At 40.2% G+C, this 18,799-nt stretch overlaps 2 protein-coding genes across 2 annotated transcripts; both read right to left on the bottom strand.

Moving 5' to 3' along the window:
- Positions 1 to 309: 309 nt before the first annotated feature.
- LOC105020623 (leucine rich adaptor protein 1-like) lies at positions 310 to 6,066 on the bottom strand. The gene is made up of 2 exons (XM_010887793.4): positions 5,418 to 6,066; positions 310 to 3,442 (listed from the first exon to the last, which is right to left on the bottom strand). The coding sequence occupies exons 1-2, from the start codon at positions 5,625 to 5,627 to the stop codon at positions 3,044 to 3,046; spliced, it is 609 nt and encodes a 202-aa protein (XP_010886095.1). The 5' UTR covers positions 5,628 to 6,066; the 3' UTR covers positions 310 to 3,043.
- Positions 6,067 to 6,825: 759 nt separating this feature from the next.
- Positions 6,826 to 12,859, bottom strand: LOC105020622 (5,6-dihydroxyindole-2-carboxylic acid oxidase). Its single transcript, XM_010887791.5, has 7 exons — positions 12,304 to 12,859; positions 11,457 to 11,779; positions 10,930 to 11,134; positions 9,177 to 9,344; positions 8,748 to 8,927; positions 8,357 to 8,503; positions 6,826 to 7,527 (listed from the first exon to the last, which is right to left on the bottom strand). Exons 1-7 carry the CDS (start codon positions 12,656 to 12,658, stop codon positions 7,337 to 7,339), a joined length of 1,569 nt encoding a protein of 522 aa, XP_010886093.1. The 5' UTR covers positions 12,659 to 12,859; the 3' UTR covers positions 6,826 to 7,336.
- Positions 12,860 to 18,799: the final 5,940 nt, after the last annotated feature.

Below are 18,799 nucleotides of genomic sequence, written 5' to 3'. Positions count from 1 at the left end.
AAGCCAATCAGCCGGGCCTGAATCCCACCGAGAATGCCTTTTACAGGAACAGAAGATGGCGGTAGTACAGGCCTGGCAGAACAACAGTCTGCACTTTAACCTCTTAGTCATTGGTCCATTTCAAATCCAATGTACCGTAATACAGAGCTAAAACAACAAAAAGTGACCTCGGTCTAAGTACTTATGGACTGCACTGTATGTTTTCACAATAAGACCATTAGCTGCCAATTGTGTTTATGTGCTGTAGATTAAATCAACTGTACACAGAAACTATGAAGAAAAACATAATATATTATTTCTTTTTCCCCATCAAACCTTTCAACAACACCAGTAAAAACAATAAATTACAAGGTAAAAAGAAAGCAACAGGAAAGCACAACACTCAAAGATAACACGAGTCAACACAAAAGAGAAATTTAAGAATCATCTTTGTACATATACAAATGATATAACGTTGTCAGTTACCAGTCATTAACTATTTAAACAGTTCAAATGAAGTAATCAGTGTGATCAACAAATACTATCCAGCAATTAAATTAATCAAGTGTTGTGAATTTAAACATTGCTTTAATCTCTTAATGGTAAAATCATGACATTGTTGACCTTCGCATGGAAATGTTAACAGCCAGCAAGAAGAACATGTGCCCAATGTTTAATATGAAAGCAAACAATGATCAAGCATTTTTAATTGTGATAGCTGTTGTGATAACTATGCGCTTCAATATTTTGTACAGATCCCAGGACAGCGACGGAAAGGATTTTTGCATGGCGGCACTTATCTGCTTTCTCCCCTCTAAACCCGTCCTGCCGATATCTCAGCATGGAGCCACTAACACTCCAAATGTCCCCTTATCTATTTCATTACTTTAGTTCAGATTTCAAAATCTGAATGAAGTTATCTGAATGAAAAAGTTACCAAGACCATGAACCAAAGGGGTTGTTGCGTCAACTTGGGCTGAAGATGCCTCTGTGATTGTTTTGAAGGTCGGTTTCCGTAAAGTCATCATTTTAAACGGCTTTAGGAAACCCTATTTACACTATGACAAGGAGTTCTGAGACATAGTGTAATTACGGTACCTTTTGAAATTATATGTAATCTAACCAACCTTGTTTAAATAGGTAGCTAGTGCTTTCAATCAGCCATATTATAGGGTAACATTTGATAGGGCTGTATGTTTTAGGTCTGTGTGGGCCCAATCACCAAAGTTACAATCCAAAAACATAGCAGCCACATTACAAATGATGATATTGCTAGGCTTCTAACATTATAATGGCAATGACACAATATGGGCATTTTTAAGCAAGGGTTGGTTATATTATCATTTAAAATATGGTTTCATGACCTTTGAGAAATACGTGTCAGTTTAAAATATTAGTGCTTCCTTTCTTTTGTACAGACTACTTTGATCTGTAGTGAACTACTCTAGAAACACATACATAAATACACACACACACACACACACACACACAGTACCAGTCAAAGGTTTGTGTACACTCTTACCCATTCACTGAAATGGGTAATTGTGTCCAAACTTTGGAGTGGTACTGTATATGGATGGCTGTGAATCAAATTCTTTCAAGGATACACGATTGAAAGGTGTGACTGAGCAATAACTTTTTCTACTGGCATTGTCATATGGTAAAATCCCTATTGGGAAAAAAAAAGAGCAATAACAAAACCACCAGAAGATACTACTGCTGCACTGCTATCGTGCATTTCCCAACTCTAAGGACACACCTCGACTGGAAATCTCAGAGACATTGTCAGTCCAAGTGATCAAGGCAGGCTGTTTTGGGGGCCTGGCCCATGGACCAGGTGAGGTATCAAACCCTTTAAAGCAGTGGTTCCCAACCAGGGGTACTAGGACACCTGGGGGTACTTGGCCTCTTCACTGGGAGTACTTGAAAACACATGACACCATAGGCTTAATAGTGAAATTAACATGAGGGGGTACTTCAGGGGTACTCCAAGCAGTGCAAATTCTTTTTGGGGGTATAGTAACTGAAAAAGGTTGGGAGCCACTGCTTTAAAAGGACAGTCAGAGTGCACTTAATATAAATAGTGATGAACAAATGCCCCTGTAATACCGTTCATTTCCAAGTTCAACAAACCATGCAATTATTTTGACAAACAGAGTTACATTATATTAATGTTGAAATAATTATGTTTGTGGATTTGCTGCACTGTTCTTCAAGTAGGTTTTCATTAAATTGTCTGTGCAAATTGTTAAAATGTAAATGAACGTCTCAGCATGACTGCATAAAGTAAAAAAAATAATTAAAAAAAGGCTAAAATACTATGAAAAGGTGTCATTCACAAGTTCAAAAAAGGAGCTCCCGTGATCCTGGAGAGATATCGCAAGCAACGCAAAAGATCTACTTGGGGCAGATAACTTACAATTTGCACCTTTAACCGAAGTACCTAAATATGTTTAAAGAGGAACTGAACTGAGAAGAAAAACAACTCTGCTTAAAAATAGCCTATGTAGCACCAATGAGTCAAAAACAGTTATTCAAGTGTCAAAATAGACTACATTTGGTCATAAAGTCAAATAACTCTTGTGGAAAACTGAGTTTGGTAGGTGTCTCTGTCACGACAACTGACAGGGAATCGGGATTAGAATTATGTAAACAATTAATGCTACTTTTTAGAGCATGTCCTTAGATATTTGTTGAGGTGGCAAGTGGCCAGGGTTTAGTGAATGTAAATGCATCAAAAGACTAAAAGGAATTTTGGTTTTAAGATACAAAACAGAACAACTGTCAGTATTTGCTCTTTGTAAAACGAGTTAACATGTCACCGTGACATCACTGTAGAACAAGTAGCAGCAGGATAATAACACAGATCGTTGACAGAACACATTTAAATTTCACACCGGTTGATGAACAAGCTTACAACACATTTCTAAACTATTCCGACTTCAACAAGTTCCAAGTCATTCAAAAAAATGCCTTTTAAGTTACCATGGTGTTTCACTGACAGCACTGGTCAAAAGGGAGAGAAAGAACCTCTGGTCTTTGTGTAGATATTAGCTTCTTAGAGCTATCCAAAACAGTAGTACTCATCAGAGTCGACTCTGAGCCGCATGGCAGGCTTTCTGAAAGTCTCGTCCACTATGACTGGTTTCTCTGAGAAAATATCAAGGTCCGTCGGAGAAGACTGGTCTGGAAGGTCCTCGGCTAGATCATCCAGAGTATCAAGATAGCTGCCCACAGATATCCCGTCCAATCCGTCGCTGTTTCCGTCGTGTAGACTGGTGAAGCTGCCGCGTGGGGACGTGTCGTCCTGGCTGTCCGATAGGCTGTATTGACTGCCCGTCAAGCTGCCTTCACGACTGGCTATCCCGCCCTTGTCCTCCATCACCCAGCGGATTGACTCGATTCCCTCGTTGATGGACATTAGCTGCTGCATCAGCTTGACGTCGATGGCTCGGAGGTGTGCCTGCGTTTTTGTTTGAGAAAAAGATTTGTTATTGTACATAATGTAGGCTACTTTTGTGATTACGTTTGTGCTAGTAACACGGACAACTTCCACCACAGGTATTGGAAATTCACACAGTGAAACACTTCCAATAGCAGGGCCTATGACTTTGTTTCCTAAGTATGACGGTTGTCCCGTTTCATTCTTTTGAGAGACATCGCCAGTCTTTTCAGTACGTAATGCTGCAAAGCAACCTGCCCATTGGGTAGAAAAGAAACCACAGCTTGAGGCAATTGCATGTTGACAAAGACGCAGAGCAGCATGCCACAGGGGATCCTTGTCTTGTAACTGCATGGTCTGTGACTGCATAGCAGGACACTGCCACCCACATCACATTACAGTACCACCAACTAACTTGTCACTGCACCATGACAACCTCCACAGAGTTAAGGTGGGGCGTGGTAACCTAGGGTCAAATTCAGAAAGATTCTCCCTGGCTACTGGCGACAAAACATTTACACTGATGTGGACATTCAGTGCTAGCAGCCTCTAGCCAGCCAAAAAGCATTACACCAGATGGTAGCTGACAAGGCTGATAAAATATTCTGGACATCTGGCTTTGTCAAATAGAGCCCTTTCTTGGGGAGTAGATCGGAACAGGCCTGATTAGCTGATAATACGACTACTGTTTGCTTTGCGGATACAGCGCATCCATCCAAACTGGAGAAAAGTTTAATTTTCTAACAGCATTAACTGAGTCAATGAAAGTTGGCTTGAATGGAGATGTGAATCACATAATGGGTCTAGCCATTGTGATAAATGGCTTCTTGAAATAAATTACATATAACGGGTAATCTATTACGAGGTGAACCAGCCAGTTGGCCAAATAGCTGAGGAAAAAAGCAGCCTGATTGGATTAAAGATTAGGTTGTGAGTGTAAGAAGTGACAGCAGCCCCAAAGATTTAGATAGCCAGAACGTGACCATTAATAATTAAGCCGGAAACACAGTATCCCATAGCCAGCTAAATCAATTGTTGTAGGGGAAATTTTTTTTCTAGTTTGCTGGGATTGTCACCATAAGGAATAACATTTATCATGAGTCACCCTTTCAATTACCTCAGTCGGTCAACCATACCATGACACAGCCCCTACCCTCCTATTGACCATCTGTTTTAGGGTCCTAATGCCACGACTGTACTTAAGCCTTAAAAGGGGTGGTTAGTCAGACATGGCTAGTGATAGCTTGCAACCCACTCCGGTTGAATTATCGCTATGTTCTGCATTTCAGGCAGTCCTGTAATGTAGTCGTGTTGGAAACCTGTGAGCGTAAATCGAGTTGAGGATTGTCCCGGACTATGGATGGTTGTTGGTGTACAAAAACAGGGGAATGGCTGGGTGACACCTGTAGCTATCAGCAAAGGAGTTATAGAAAGATAACTTCTTTGGTAAATTAAGAAGGAAAGCATTGATAGTTTGGAAATGAAGACTACCATTGTATTCTTATGGTCCCACTGACAGGCACAACCACAATAATAATAATAATAATAATTATTATAATTTTTTTTAAGCTGTAAGCCTGAAGTGTACTTACCTCTTTTATGATTTTGTATTTCCTTTTATTTTCTAAAGGTTATGATATTTCTATGTTGTCTTTGTATAATGTTTGAATAAAATCCATGAACTGACAATAAAAATGGTTTGCCATCATCATCAGGAAGTTATTGCATAACATGCAGAATTACAGTATCACAGGTGAGCGAACTTGAATATAGTGTAGACTAAAACAAAGAGCTGCAATTACCTTGCATAACAACTAGACTAAGCACAGTTGCTTAAACTCAAACAACGGAGTTCCGAATTACAACTGTTCTTGTTTTGGATGGCAACTTCAGCACTAGTTCAGCAAACCTTATTATAGGAGCACTGGCTACTGTATGAAGCAACTCACTGACCCGACCTGACAGGAACAGACATTTATTTCGAGATGCCACTTACCATTTCCTGTTTCAAAAATAAAATCTTGCTCTCCAGTCGTTTCAAGTCAGCGGAGTTCGACTTGTTTTTCGGTGTTGCGGGATTTCTGTCCTTAAGACTGTCGTGACTGACATTTCCTCCGGCAAGCGAGCGAATAAGACTTTCAGGAACTTTGCGACCCAACTTTGCCTCAATATCCTTGAAATCAAGCAACACTTTGTCCTCGTCCATGTTAGAACGGCAATATAAGACGGTGCCAAACTGAAATATGCAGGCAACGTATCACTACTGCACAGGGAAAAACCGAGAGAGCAGATGATTGGGTTCGGCGGCTTACTGACTCACACTGACTTCACTTCCAAAGGAAATAAAATTGCATAGCTTGATTGCTTGAAAGTTCCGCGGGAGACAGCAGCTTTTTTGAAAGCGATTGTATAACACGATCAGTTGCAGATAAAGTAATTATTCCGTCCAATGCTTCTCAGCATTATAAAATATAGACTGCAATCCAGAACTAAATATGAACACATCCCGCTATTATACTACTACAGTAAAGCCACCACATGCATAAAATTAGAGGTTTGGAAGTCGTGTCCCCTGGTGTCACTCGTGTCCATTGAAACAATTGTCGAACAGCAGCAGCAGCACGGTTGGACGAACGTGACGTGTAGCTCAGCCACAGACACCCATATGGAAATCTCGCGTAGCCATACCTCCAAAATATGGTACACCCAGGACAGGTGGGACTTAGAAACCTCCCCGTAATCATAAACCAATTGTCGAAGGATTTGATTTTGTATAGGTAACTGTTCACAAAATACGTCCATATGGTAGCCTACAATCATGTACTAATAATTAATTAAATCATATAAACGATATCATTATCTGATGTCACCAAAGTTAATTTTATTTCTTTCTCAATGCATTTTCAAACTAAACCATGCCTTTGCAGCCTATAATATTTGTAGGCCAAAATTGTCAGGTATTCATTTTACTACACAGTACCAGCATAAAATCAATCATCTGTTTTTGAAGCAAACAAATGTAACTATATTTAGATCTAAAGCAGTATAAATTCGTTAGATTTTACACTACATTTTGTAGGGTCAGAATTGTCTAAGTCCTAAAAAGACATGAAAACAAAATGTTTGGTGCTTTGAAGTCAGTGTTAGGAACATTTTCTAAAAGAGGCGGGGTCATGACATAATACTTTAACTTAACAATTCTACCCCCTTGTGGCAAATCATGTGCATTAAAAGGACCTACACTAGAATGACAAAGGTGGGCTTTTACCTTGACCATCATTCATTTACTTTAACTTCAGATGTGATTTGGTTCTGACAAAGATTTAAAAAAATCTCTACTGGAAACTGTTTTTTTTTTATCATGAAATTACACTACACAAATATTGCAGATAAAAATGCACAACACATTTTAAAACGTTTATTCACTTTAATCACCTGACATGTTTAATCAAATTACAAGTTTTGAACATGAAGCAATTACATTAAATTGGTACATGTTTACATATTCAAAGCAAACCATCATCATACTCCAGACACTCTGGGATGTAGTAATAGTTGAAAGAGTAATAAAGTCATAAAGATTCCATATTTAACACATAGACACTACAGCAGTCATGAGAGGAGCACAGAGTGCAGGTTTTTGTTCCAGACCAGCATTAAAACACTTAATTCAACTTACACTGCTACCCCCCATCGCCAATATTTGGCTGGTCACACACACTGTGATGCACATTCTACAGCTCTTTAAACTCAATTTAAATTCAAAAAAACATTAAACATAATTACATAATCTTCAAACGTTACAAAAGTATGAAAATACATGAAGCTGAACTTGGCACAACATCTTCGGGTTGTGTAATGTTTATTGCAAAAAGCGTGCCCTAATGTACATCACTCTGTATTCATACAATCAGCTCAGACCACGGATTGACCTTTGTCGTCATCGTAGCGCTGGTACTGCTCGCCCAGCAAGGGCTGGCGGCCCTCCGCTTTGCTATAGGATCGGTTTCGCACGGCACATGTGGTGGCGGCGAAGATTACAGCCACAACGACCAGGGCCGCCACGATGGCAATGGTGATGATCTCAGTCAGAGTGAAAGGAACAGCTGTAGAAACAATTCAATATATTTTTTTTTATAGCAGTTACATTTCATCATTGTACAGAATGTGACACTATCAAAGAAACTGACCGACAAATGGGTTGCACTGGTACCAGACCAGCTAATGTCCAGACTCAACCCCTTAGAGGGGTTAACCTCTGCCAGGCTTGGCATAACAATCAGTACCAGTTTTGTGAGTGATTAGCCGTGATACCCAGGCCTTGTCCAGACTCAACCCTACTAGCCACTGTAGATTTCTAGAGATGTGAGAGGACTAGACGTGCATAGAGAGTATAACTCCGCCAAGCCTTCAGATTCCCAGACTAAGGTGGAGCCCTTATAATGTCACCACCTATCAATCTGTGGGTGGTGTCTGGACAGGGCCTGGATTTCACAGCTACTCAGTCAGGAACTGTGGAAGAATTTTACAAGCTCTTAAATCCTTGTTTCTGTCATGCCCAGATTAACAATGTTTAACCAGGAAGCCAAGATACTTTATCAGTTGTCTAATCGTTTGCAGAAACTGCGGTTAATTAATATGTCAATAAACACTGTCAACGTCATCTAATTTATCTTAAATCTAGAATAGCAACAGAGAAATCACTATCTTTGTATTAATTGGTACATTAGTTGACGCAACCATTGATAGATTTATCTGTAAATAAATTAATATAATGAAATTAGAACCGTGAACTCTAACTGTAATGTGCTGTGCACTGTTCATTTAGCCAATGACTGGCATTCCGCATTTAACCCCACTGGTTTGTGAAAATGTAAATGACACCACTAGCCAAACAGTAGACCACATTGCATTGAAATGAGGATACACACAAACCTGGCCATTCAGCCTCATAGGAGTAGCCAAGGTTTTCAGGTGCAGTAACGAACATCTCGGCATTGGTCACTGGAGGCCAGAAAGGAACCATGTTGTACCCTCTGTTGTGACCGATTGGGGCATTTTCCAAAGGGTAGACTGCCGAACCTGTCAGATTTATCAGGGAAGAGTTAGCCAATGAACATGACCTTCTGACATGCTGAAAAAAATACACATTAAGGTGAAATTGTCATTCATATACACCTATAAGTAATAATTTCCGAACCAATCAAAGCCCCCTGTAAAACATAGCAGTCAACCAATCTAGCTTTCTACACAAAAGGAAAGAGCACCACAGTTTCAGAAAAGACATGAAGGCTGTAGATCAGGTTATGAACCACAGATCCATTACCAGGGGCGTGCCTCCTGAGCCACTCATCAAATATGGCATCGGTGAAAGTGTGGAGCAGCACAAAGATGGGGTCGTTGGGCGAGAGATGCGTCTGTCCCCCGGTCCCGTTCAGAAACAGGTGGGCCAGGTTGTGGAGGCTCCGTACCACTGGGTCGTAGTTTCCCTGGGGAGCGCTGTAGCCTATGGACGCAACACAGGCGGTTTGTGGATTAAGTGGGTCTAAAACTTGCCCGTAGCACATTGGCCACAGCGCATCCGTGACACACGGGAGATCACGCCTCTGAGATCTAAAGCTCACGGCGACCGTCAGAGGGTTCTCGTTTAACGCCTTGCTCGGAGCAAAACCGAATGCCTGAGCACAGGTGTGTTTGGGCATGTCCAATAAACCCTGTACGGTCGAACGTGAACATTTTAGCGATACCCACTCACCCTCAATTGTGTTCCTGAAGCTCTCCGAGGAGGTGGAGTAGTAGGGCGGGGTGTCGAAGGTGTTCACCTGCAGGCAGTCGGCTACGTCCTTCGGCTCTGGGAGACGCTGCACCATGGGGCGGGCCACATTACCAGCTGGATTCCTCCTGATTGGGTTGGTCTCAGTGCCTGGGCGAAGACAGATGGACAGTAGCGTTCAGACCGGTGACGGAGCGTATGGCGTCGTGTCAAACTTCAGCTAATTTAATGTGGGGACCTTTGTTGGCAGCTCTCTGAATTACATCACCAAAGTCTGGGAGTGGCTGAATGTGGTCGCCAAAGAGAGTGGGCGTTCTAACCGGATACCGAGATTGTTGTAGGTATCAACGTATGCTAATTCAGATCCATCTAAGGTAAGAATGTATGTGTCATGGGTGGGTACAGGTACTTTCTGATTGAAGGGCGTGCATTTTGTATTGATGGAAATTGGCCTGTAACAGTCCTGGCTTGTTTGAAGATCAGAGGGATAATAGCTGCAGCCTTTCAATCTAGGGGAAAACATTGTCCTGCTGATTGGTGAGTGGCCTCCCAAGCTAACGTTCTTTAGCGGACTGAAGCTGTTTATTTTGTACAATTTCCATCCACTTTTACTTACATTTTAAGAAGATTCCAAGTACCTGCTGATGAGGAGCACACCCACACATGATGCTGCCACCACCATACAGGGAAGGTTTGTCTTAAGGCATGGCAGTGTTAGGTACAGTATATCACACATAGTGATTTGAGTTTGAGCCAAAAAGCTCTATCCGGGTCTTATCTGACCTGTATCCACTCTCATAATGTTTTCAGATGGTACTTTTTGACATCTTCTGTCTTGCCACACTCCTATGCAATCCAGTGTAATGCTGTGCTCTTGCTATGGTTGACTGGCGCACCATAACTCCACTCTCAATCACTGAACTGTAGTTCCTTCAAACTGATTGTTGGACAATGTGGTCTCCTTGTTTGAGTTCAGAGTATGAGGGACAGCCTTTTCTTTTCAGTGCCTGGGTGGCGTGGGTGGCAACTTCCACTTCCTGACCCAACTATTTAATTTCTCTCTCCAGGGTTGCCAACTAACTTCTTTACTACCTGAAATCTTGCTCTTGGATAAAAGAATAGAAGAGAGGAATGAATGAACAGCCCTGAGAACTAAAACATTGAAGATGACATGTTACTTTGTCAAAGTTCCTGTCCTTTTGTATTGATCTTTTGTACTTACAAAAGATCAGTACAAAAGGTAAAAAGATCAATACAAAAGGTCAAGAACTTTGAGATAGTAAAATGTGACAGTGAATTTCTTTCTTTAAAAAGGCAATTCATCCATTAAAAAAGTTATATTAATAATCTCTTTAGGCTGATGGCACTAGCAACAAGTTATTGTCTTTTAATAAACATAATAAAAACATGCACTTTTTTAATAACGTAATTTTCTTTTATGTAATCTAAGTGACTTTTTACAAATTATAAATTGGAGAGTGTTAGCTGATCCTAGATATGTACCGACAGAACACCTCTATAGGCACAGATATGTGATGAACTTGTGCCCACAGGGCTGGTTTTGCCTAAACAGATTCAGCCTAGTCCTGGGGTAAAAGTTAAGCTCAATGGAATATCTCCATGGGAGTGTAGTTTTAGGCTCGGACTATGCTTAATATGTGCATGGGAAACCGGCACATAATTTTCTCTTTAAAATGTAAAACACGAAAGGATGAGTGCAATATTAAAGGCTTACTGTTGCAGATGGTGCCCAATGTATCATAGTCCTCCACACTCTCGCAGATCACTCTCCAGTTGGAGAAGATAGAGTTGCTGCTGATGGAATTAATATCTAGGTTGCTCCTGGCTCCCAATAGATCATCTGTGCAGATGTCACAGGTGTTTCCACCAATGGCAAAGTTCCAGTATGGCAAAGCAAAGGATGGGTCTTGCAACATATCCTACATTGAGAGTGAGAAGACATAGAAGTCACAGATATAATATTAATATTTAATGAAATAAAAAAACACAACAATAAACTACATTTAAAATAAAGTAAATCATAGTGCCTGCATTATTTTAACCAACTAGTGAGGTTCAATAAATAACTGGAAGCTTAACAGAAGCTCTTATGTTCCTTATTTGTAGGGAAATCTTGGCTCAGACTAACACTTAAGCAGATTTTCTGTTAACATTGCTCATGGAATTCGATTGCATAAAGTTATTTGTAACTATTTCAGGTAATATTTTACGATACCACAATTACCGGTAAAACAGTCTCACCTGCATATCGCGCTCAAGTTGGAGAAGGTGAAACCTGTGCCAAGTCACAAAACCGGGACCTTCATGGGAGAAGTCGACTCCGCCAAAGCTCGTCTGGCCAACCCCTAAGAAGGTCTTGCTGACCGAATAGTAGTGGGTCCAAACAAAGTAATTGTAAATAGTGATGTTTTCAAACTGCGGTGTGTTTCCATCTGGACCTAAGATCTCCTGGTAACGGCGTGTTGCGATCACAATGTCTGGGTGTACGGTGCGTTTGGCCTGGTCTAGCGCGGTCACAAAAGCTCGCTTCTGATCCGTACTGAGCTGCATCACGTTTCTCCGTACTGATAGATGAAAAGGAATAGAAACCTGGATTAATTTAACCATTCATACGTGAATTAAACACATTTATTTGTGAGGAAAAAAATAAGAAGGTATAGGGCAGGTAGCCTCACCGTTTGCGTAATAATCCATTTATAGTATCAAATCATAACCTTGTGTTTTTTTAACTGTTATGTTTTCCATAATCTGTGTATGAATTAGGTTTTTTAACACAAAGTGACCTTGCGTAAAATAAACGCCGCAGTTATTTAGCCAGTTGGATGTGATAGGCTATGATTTTTTAGTAATGTATTCTGTAGGCTATGAATCAATTAAGTTGGTGTGTTGATATCAGTTAAGTTGGTTCACACTGAGGTTGTAATGTCAACAAAATGAGCTGAATATCCCTATGTAGTTTAAATTCCATTAAGAAAGAAAAAATATAAAACAAGCAAATATCAACTATATAAAACAAGCAAATATCAAGTATTGGAAACTGAAACATTTGATAATGTATTTAATAATGTATTTTCAAATAAAAACGTACCAACAGAAACCGGTTGGTCACAGTTAATCCCGGCCAAACCATGCCTGCAACGGCCACAGTTATAACCCGTGAAATTCCTGTTGCACTGGCAGGTTCGGTTGAAGTAGCGGATGGGCCAACGTTCCCGGTCATCCCGTCCGTCGTGGGGGTACTGGGGACCGTGTGGTCTTGCGTCTACAGCTATCGAAATGCACTGTCCACGTCCTGTGGTGGATCCGCAGGCATCATTCGCCACCCCAAACGGGGATGGACAACACTGACCACTCCGAAGTCCCTCTGGAGTCACACATTCTCTTGGAAACTGCGCACGCACGAACACAGCGCCCAATAGCACCAATAAACCGTATTTCCACATAGCCAGGAACAGTCAGAAAGACTCACACCAGCAAGTTAGTTAAATAGAACGGTGGATCACCTAATTCTATTTCTCCAATAACTGTTACAATAGTACTCTAAACCTCATAACTTCAATGCGCCTCTCTGTTTGGGCTCAGTTCGCACTTGTTTCTTCCCATCCGTCCCTGTGCTAATTGCCCCCACACAAGCCAAATAAACCCCTGGCCTTTAAATACAGGATTAGCGCATGACTGGTTCCCGGATTTCTGATATCCTCGTGATCACATCACATTTCCTACCGGACTGAGAGGGATAGAGGTTAGGTAGGGTATTCATGCACACTTTTTTACTACTGTGAGACAGACTTGAGGATATTCACTTTTATAGGAATCAGATTCACATTTACAAGCTATTAATGCTTTTCTCCAGTTTTTTCATAATCAATGTTCATGAACAACTGGCTACAACTGACTACAATTTAATTGTGATGCTGAAGTACCGATAACCTAAATTTGACATTTTTCACATTGACCTAATTTTACCTGACGCTAATATCAGATACATTTTCATACATTTTTGTATTGCCCCCACATTGGTAATCATACAAGTGCCATTTTGTATCAACTGAGCAGAGCTACACTGACCTTTTACTGACTAATAATCTTCCTGATTTCATAAACTAAATGATTGTAATGCATTTCATACCATACTTCCTTTAAATGTCAATACTATCAGTCAACATTTTTTTAGGACTGATTGTCAACACTACAATAAAAAGTGAACATTAGTCTGTAAATATATATCTTCTTTTTACCTAGTGGGGTCTTTTTGAAAAGAAAATATAAATCAGGTCACATGGCAAGAAAGTTTGGGTACCCAATGTATCTTTACTCTTAAAAAGGGTTCCAAAAAGGTTATTTGTGGAGCGTAGGATTTTAACAAAAACATTGTGTGACAAACGTAATTTATTCAAGTAGGCTACAAATTCAATCTACTTAAATCTTTAGTGTTACATTTCACTTTTAATAAAGTTCCCATTTAGGCTACATTACATTTTTCGTGGTCACTATTATTGATATCCCAGCATGCTTTGTGCCATTTTTTTTATGTTTATGTTTGTTGTAATTGATATGAAGGTGACAGAGCTTTGCCATCTTGTTCTTTATGTACAGTGTTACCCTTTGGAATGTTTTGGGGATTATGGTTGGGGATTATGGTTGTGTTTGTGTGCCAACCATAGAAAAGACAATTCTATTTGGTGTGATTTGCTGCTTTATTGCTTAGGGAGCTCTGACTCTGGCATATTTCTGCCAACATTGGGTCTGATAGGTGTGGGTAAGGCATGAGTCATCAAAATACGAATAACTGATGTGTAAACGCAATAAAGGTGAAGAACAAATATTTTTAAAAGCTATTGATGACAGCAATTAAAGGGAGAATTTGAGGGGCAAATAAATGAATGCTGTGAAATTACATCAACATATGTTATTTGAAGTAAAGTACATTTCCGTATTTCTACAGATTAATAATGTAATTTCACACTATGTAATTTTACAAGATAAATCTGTTTTTTACTGGTATTTTTCCGGCACCCCAGCTACCAGAAAATGACAGTTATTTTTTTTTACAGTTATTTTTTTTTAGTGTTGCTCTTTAACACCAAGAGCAGTGCTTGGATACGAAGTGTCTGAATACGGTCTTTAGCCGTGTTATATTAGTCACAAAACATTGCCCCCAAGATTTTGAATTGCTGTTATAAATTGGTTACCAACTCTATACTAGTTGGTAACCACTCTATACTATCATTGTAAAGGTGGTGTTATGTCATACCTGCGATATACCAGCATATACTGTGCATTCAGGAAGTATTCAGAACCCTTCATCTTTTCCCCATTTTGTTACGTTACAGCCTTATTCTAAAAAAGATTACGTAATTTTCTTCCTTAGCAATTGCTACACACAATTCCCAATATTGACCGAACCATCAACGTTTTTTAGAAATGTTTTTCAAATGTATTAATACAATAAAAACAGAAATATCACATGAACATAAGTATTCAAACGCTTTGCATTGACACTCCAAATTCCACTCAGGCGCGTGCGTCCTGTTCCCAAAGATCATCCTTAAGATGTTTCTACAACTTGATTGTTGTCCACCTGTGATAAATATAATCTGACATGATTTGGTAAGACACACACTTGTCAGTTTAATGCTTTCAATGCCAATGGATAAAATATGATTTCAGTTGGACGCCATAACTGTCCTACCAATACAATTAAACTTCACTGACTGTCAGTTAAACCCTTGCATGCAAGTCAGTTTAGCTCCCCTCTTCCCTCCAAATAACAAATGAAAAAATGACAGAAGTCGTAAATTACTATGAAATAATATGGAAATAACTGTTGTTTTTTTAAAACGACAATTATGTTGAGTTTTTTAATGATTCAGAGGTATACCCGCAAAACCGCCGATTAATTAGGTAATGGGTTATGAAAAAAACTAAACAAAATGGTAGATCTCTGTGGTATTGAGTCACACCAAAGATTAGATTGGAAGGCACTGCTGGAATGGCACTCTCAGCTTTCAGCAGACACCCTGTTTACCCAGATAGGGCCTACTGTTCTCATATAAGACTGAATTTAATTCAGTAAGAGGTACTCCAGATATGGGAAACACTGTGGCCCTCATCATTCTTAAATGGAAGATGCTTAGAACCACTCCTCAATCTGTCAAGCAGTCATGTGCCTTTACAATCCATTTTAGAACAAGGCTGTAATGTAACGGAATGTGTAAAAAGTGAAGGGGTCTGAATAATTTCTGAATGCACAGTATGTACTGTATGTACTGTAGGTCATATAAAGTGCATATATACAGTACAGGCCAAAAGTTTGGACACACCTTCTCATTCAATGCGTTTCCTTTATTTTCATGACTATTTACATTGTAGATTCTCACTGAAGGCATCAAAACTATGAATGAACACATATGGAATTATGTACTTAACAAAAAAGTGTGAAATAACTGAAAACCTGTCTTATATTTTAGATTCCTCAAAGTAGCCACCCTTTGCTTTTTTGATAGCGCTGCAAACCCTTGGTGTTCTCCCAATGAGCTTCATGAGGTAGTCACCTGAAATGGTTTTCACTTCACAGGTGTGCCTTGTCAGGGTTAATTAGTGGAATTTTTTCCCTTTATTAATGAGGTTGTGACCATCAGTTGTGTTGTGCAGAAGTCAGGTTGATACACAGCCGACAGCCCTGTTGGACAACTGTTGAATTCATATTATGGCAAGAACCAGTAAGCTAAGCAAAGAGAAATGAGTGACCATCACTACTTTAACAAATGAAGGTCAGTCAGTCCGGAAAATTGCGAAAACTTTGAATGTGTCCCTAAGTGCAATCGCAAAAACCATCAAGCGCTACAACGAAACTGGCTCACATGAGGATCACCCCAGGAAAGGAAGACCAAGAGTCACCTCTGCTGCTGAGGATAAGTTCATCCGAGTCACCAGCCTCAGAAATCGCAGCTGAATAACACACAGAGTTCTAGCAGCAGACACATCTCCAGAACAACTGTTAAGAGGAGACTGCGCGAATCAGGCCTTCATGGTCAAGTAGCTGCTAGGAAACCACTGCTAAGGAGAGGCAACAAGTAGAAGAGATTTGTTTGGGCCAAGAAACACAAGGAATGGACATTAGACCAGTGGAAATCTGTGCTTTGGTCTGATGATTTGAGATCTTTGGTTCCAACCGCCGTGTCTTTGTGCGACGCAGAAAAGGTGAACGGATGGATTCTACATGCCTGGTTCCCACCGTGAAGCATGGAGGAGGAGGTGTGATGATGCTTTGCTGGTGACACTGTTGGGGATTTATTCAAAATTGAAGGCATACTGAACAAGCATGGCTACCACAGCATCCTGCAGCGACATGCCATCCAATCCGGTTTGCGTTTAGTAGAACCATCATTTATTTTTCAACAGGACAATGACCCCAAACACACCTCCAGGCTGTGTAAGGGCTATTTGACCAAGAAGGAGAGTGATTGAGTGCTGTGCCAGATGACCTGGCCTCCACAGTCACCGGACCTGAACCCAATCGAGATGGTTTAGACTGCAGAGTGAAGGCGAAAGGGCCAACAAGTGCTAAGCATCTCTGGGAACTCCTTCAAGACGGTTGGAAAACCATTTCAGGTGACTACCTCTTGAAGCTCATTTTAGGTGGCTACTTTGAAGAAACTAGAATATAAGACATGCTTTCAGTTATTTCAAACCTTTTTGTTAAGTACATAATGTGTTCATTCATAGTTTTGATGCCTTCAGTGAGAATCTACAATGTAAATACTCATGAAAATAAAGGAAACACATTGAATGAGAAGGTGTGTCCAAACTTTTGGCCTGTACTGTATATATGCACTTATATACACTACCACCATTAAGATGGGCAAAAGAACACAGACACTGGACACAGGAAGATTGGAAAAAGTGTTATGGACAGATAAATCTAAGTTTGAGGTGTGTGGATCACAAAGAAGAACATTTGTCAGGTGCAGACTAAGTGAAAAGATGCTGGAGGAATGCTTGACATCATCTGTCAAGCATGTTGGAGGCAATGTGATGGTCTGGAGGTGCTTTGGTGGTGGTAAAGTGGGAGATTTGTACAGGGTAAAAGGGATCTTGAAGAAGGAAGGCTATCGCTCCATTCTGCAACACCATGCCATACCCTGTGGACGGTGCTTGATTGGAGCCAGTTTTCTCCTACAACAGCACAATGACCCAATCACAGCTCCAAATATTGCAATAACTATTTAGGGAAAAAGCAGTCAGCTGGTATTCTGTCTATAATGGAGTGGCCAGCACAGTCACCGGATCTCAACCCTATTGAGCTGCTGTGGGAGCAGAATGTAAGAACTGCCCATCAAGCCAGTCCAACTTCTGGGAGGTGCTTCAGGAAGCATGGCATGAAATCTCTTCAACTACTTCAACAAAGTGAAAACTAGAATACCAAAGGTCTGCAAGGCTGTAATTGCTGCAAATGGAGGATTCTTTGACGAAAGCACTGGTTGAAGGACACAATTATTATTTCAATTAGAAATCACTATTTCTATCCTTGTCAATGACTTTATTTCCTATTAATTTTGCTTTCTTTCCTATTCAAACTAATTTCATGTGTGCTTTCATGGAAAACAAGGACATTTCTAAGTGACCCCAAACTTTTGAATGGTAGTGTAAATACATACAAACATGTGGTATGCTCATATACCAGAGCTTTCAGCCAATCAGAATTCAAATCAGCCAGTTGATTATTTGAAATACATCGCACCTAACCCCATTGAAATAGCCTCAGACACTTTCTCATACATAACACATTGTCCGTTGTGATGTATTGCTTAGGCTCCCAACTTCTTTTCAACATTGTGTCAGAAGTTTCATTTATTAGCACTGATATAGCAACACATTTTTGTATATAAAGTTACATGTTTTAATAGGCCCACGTTGCATGGACTCTCCTGTATGTCATTTGAAACTGTTTAGAAAAGTTAATGAGTTCATGTCAGAATGTGATCATCTGGGCTAAGTCATTTGATTTCTCACGCAGCAACCCCTCCTCCCTTTCTCCACCATCATCCATCCTACACTCCTCCCTCACCCGCTTCAATCCTTGTCTACTCATGTGAGTCAAGAATCCCTGAGGGCCCTTGTGACGGTGGAAGCAGAGAATAGTGAGGAAGTCTTGAGTTATTACTCTTACAGAACCCCACACTACTTTGCCTTTAGGAATGGACAGTATACAGAACGCTTTGTCCCAGCGTTCAGCTGATGCTTTCAGGCCGGTTGGCATTTATTGTCAGTGATCTTTTTGTTGGATCAGCATCATCAACTCAGAATGACTCCCCTATTAATGTTTGTGGAGCTCCAACCATTTTGAAAAAATATTAAGAAGCCAGAAACAGAATTCAGTGTGATGTTAATCTAAAAGAACATTGCAACCCACCTACTGTACATCCAGACATACTGTAACCTGACAGATATTTAGATCCCAAATGTTACTTTTGGCAGTAGGTCATTCTGAGAGCATCTCAGATTAAAAATAATAGTTGTTTAGTTACACTAATTAGTATTCATTATGTCATTATAACAAGGACGTGCGCAGCATTGGCATC

Source organism: Esox lucius, chromosome 24 (assembly GCF_011004845.1).
Source record: "Esox lucius isolate fEsoLuc1 chromosome 24, fEsoLuc1.pri, whole genome shotgun sequence".
NCBI classification, from domain to species: domain Eukaryota; kingdom Metazoa; phylum Chordata; class Actinopteri; order Esociformes; family Esocidae; genus Esox; species Esox lucius.
The sequence above is the reverse complement of the archived record's forward strand: the minus strand, read 5'-3'. Positions and strand labels throughout refer to the sequence as shown.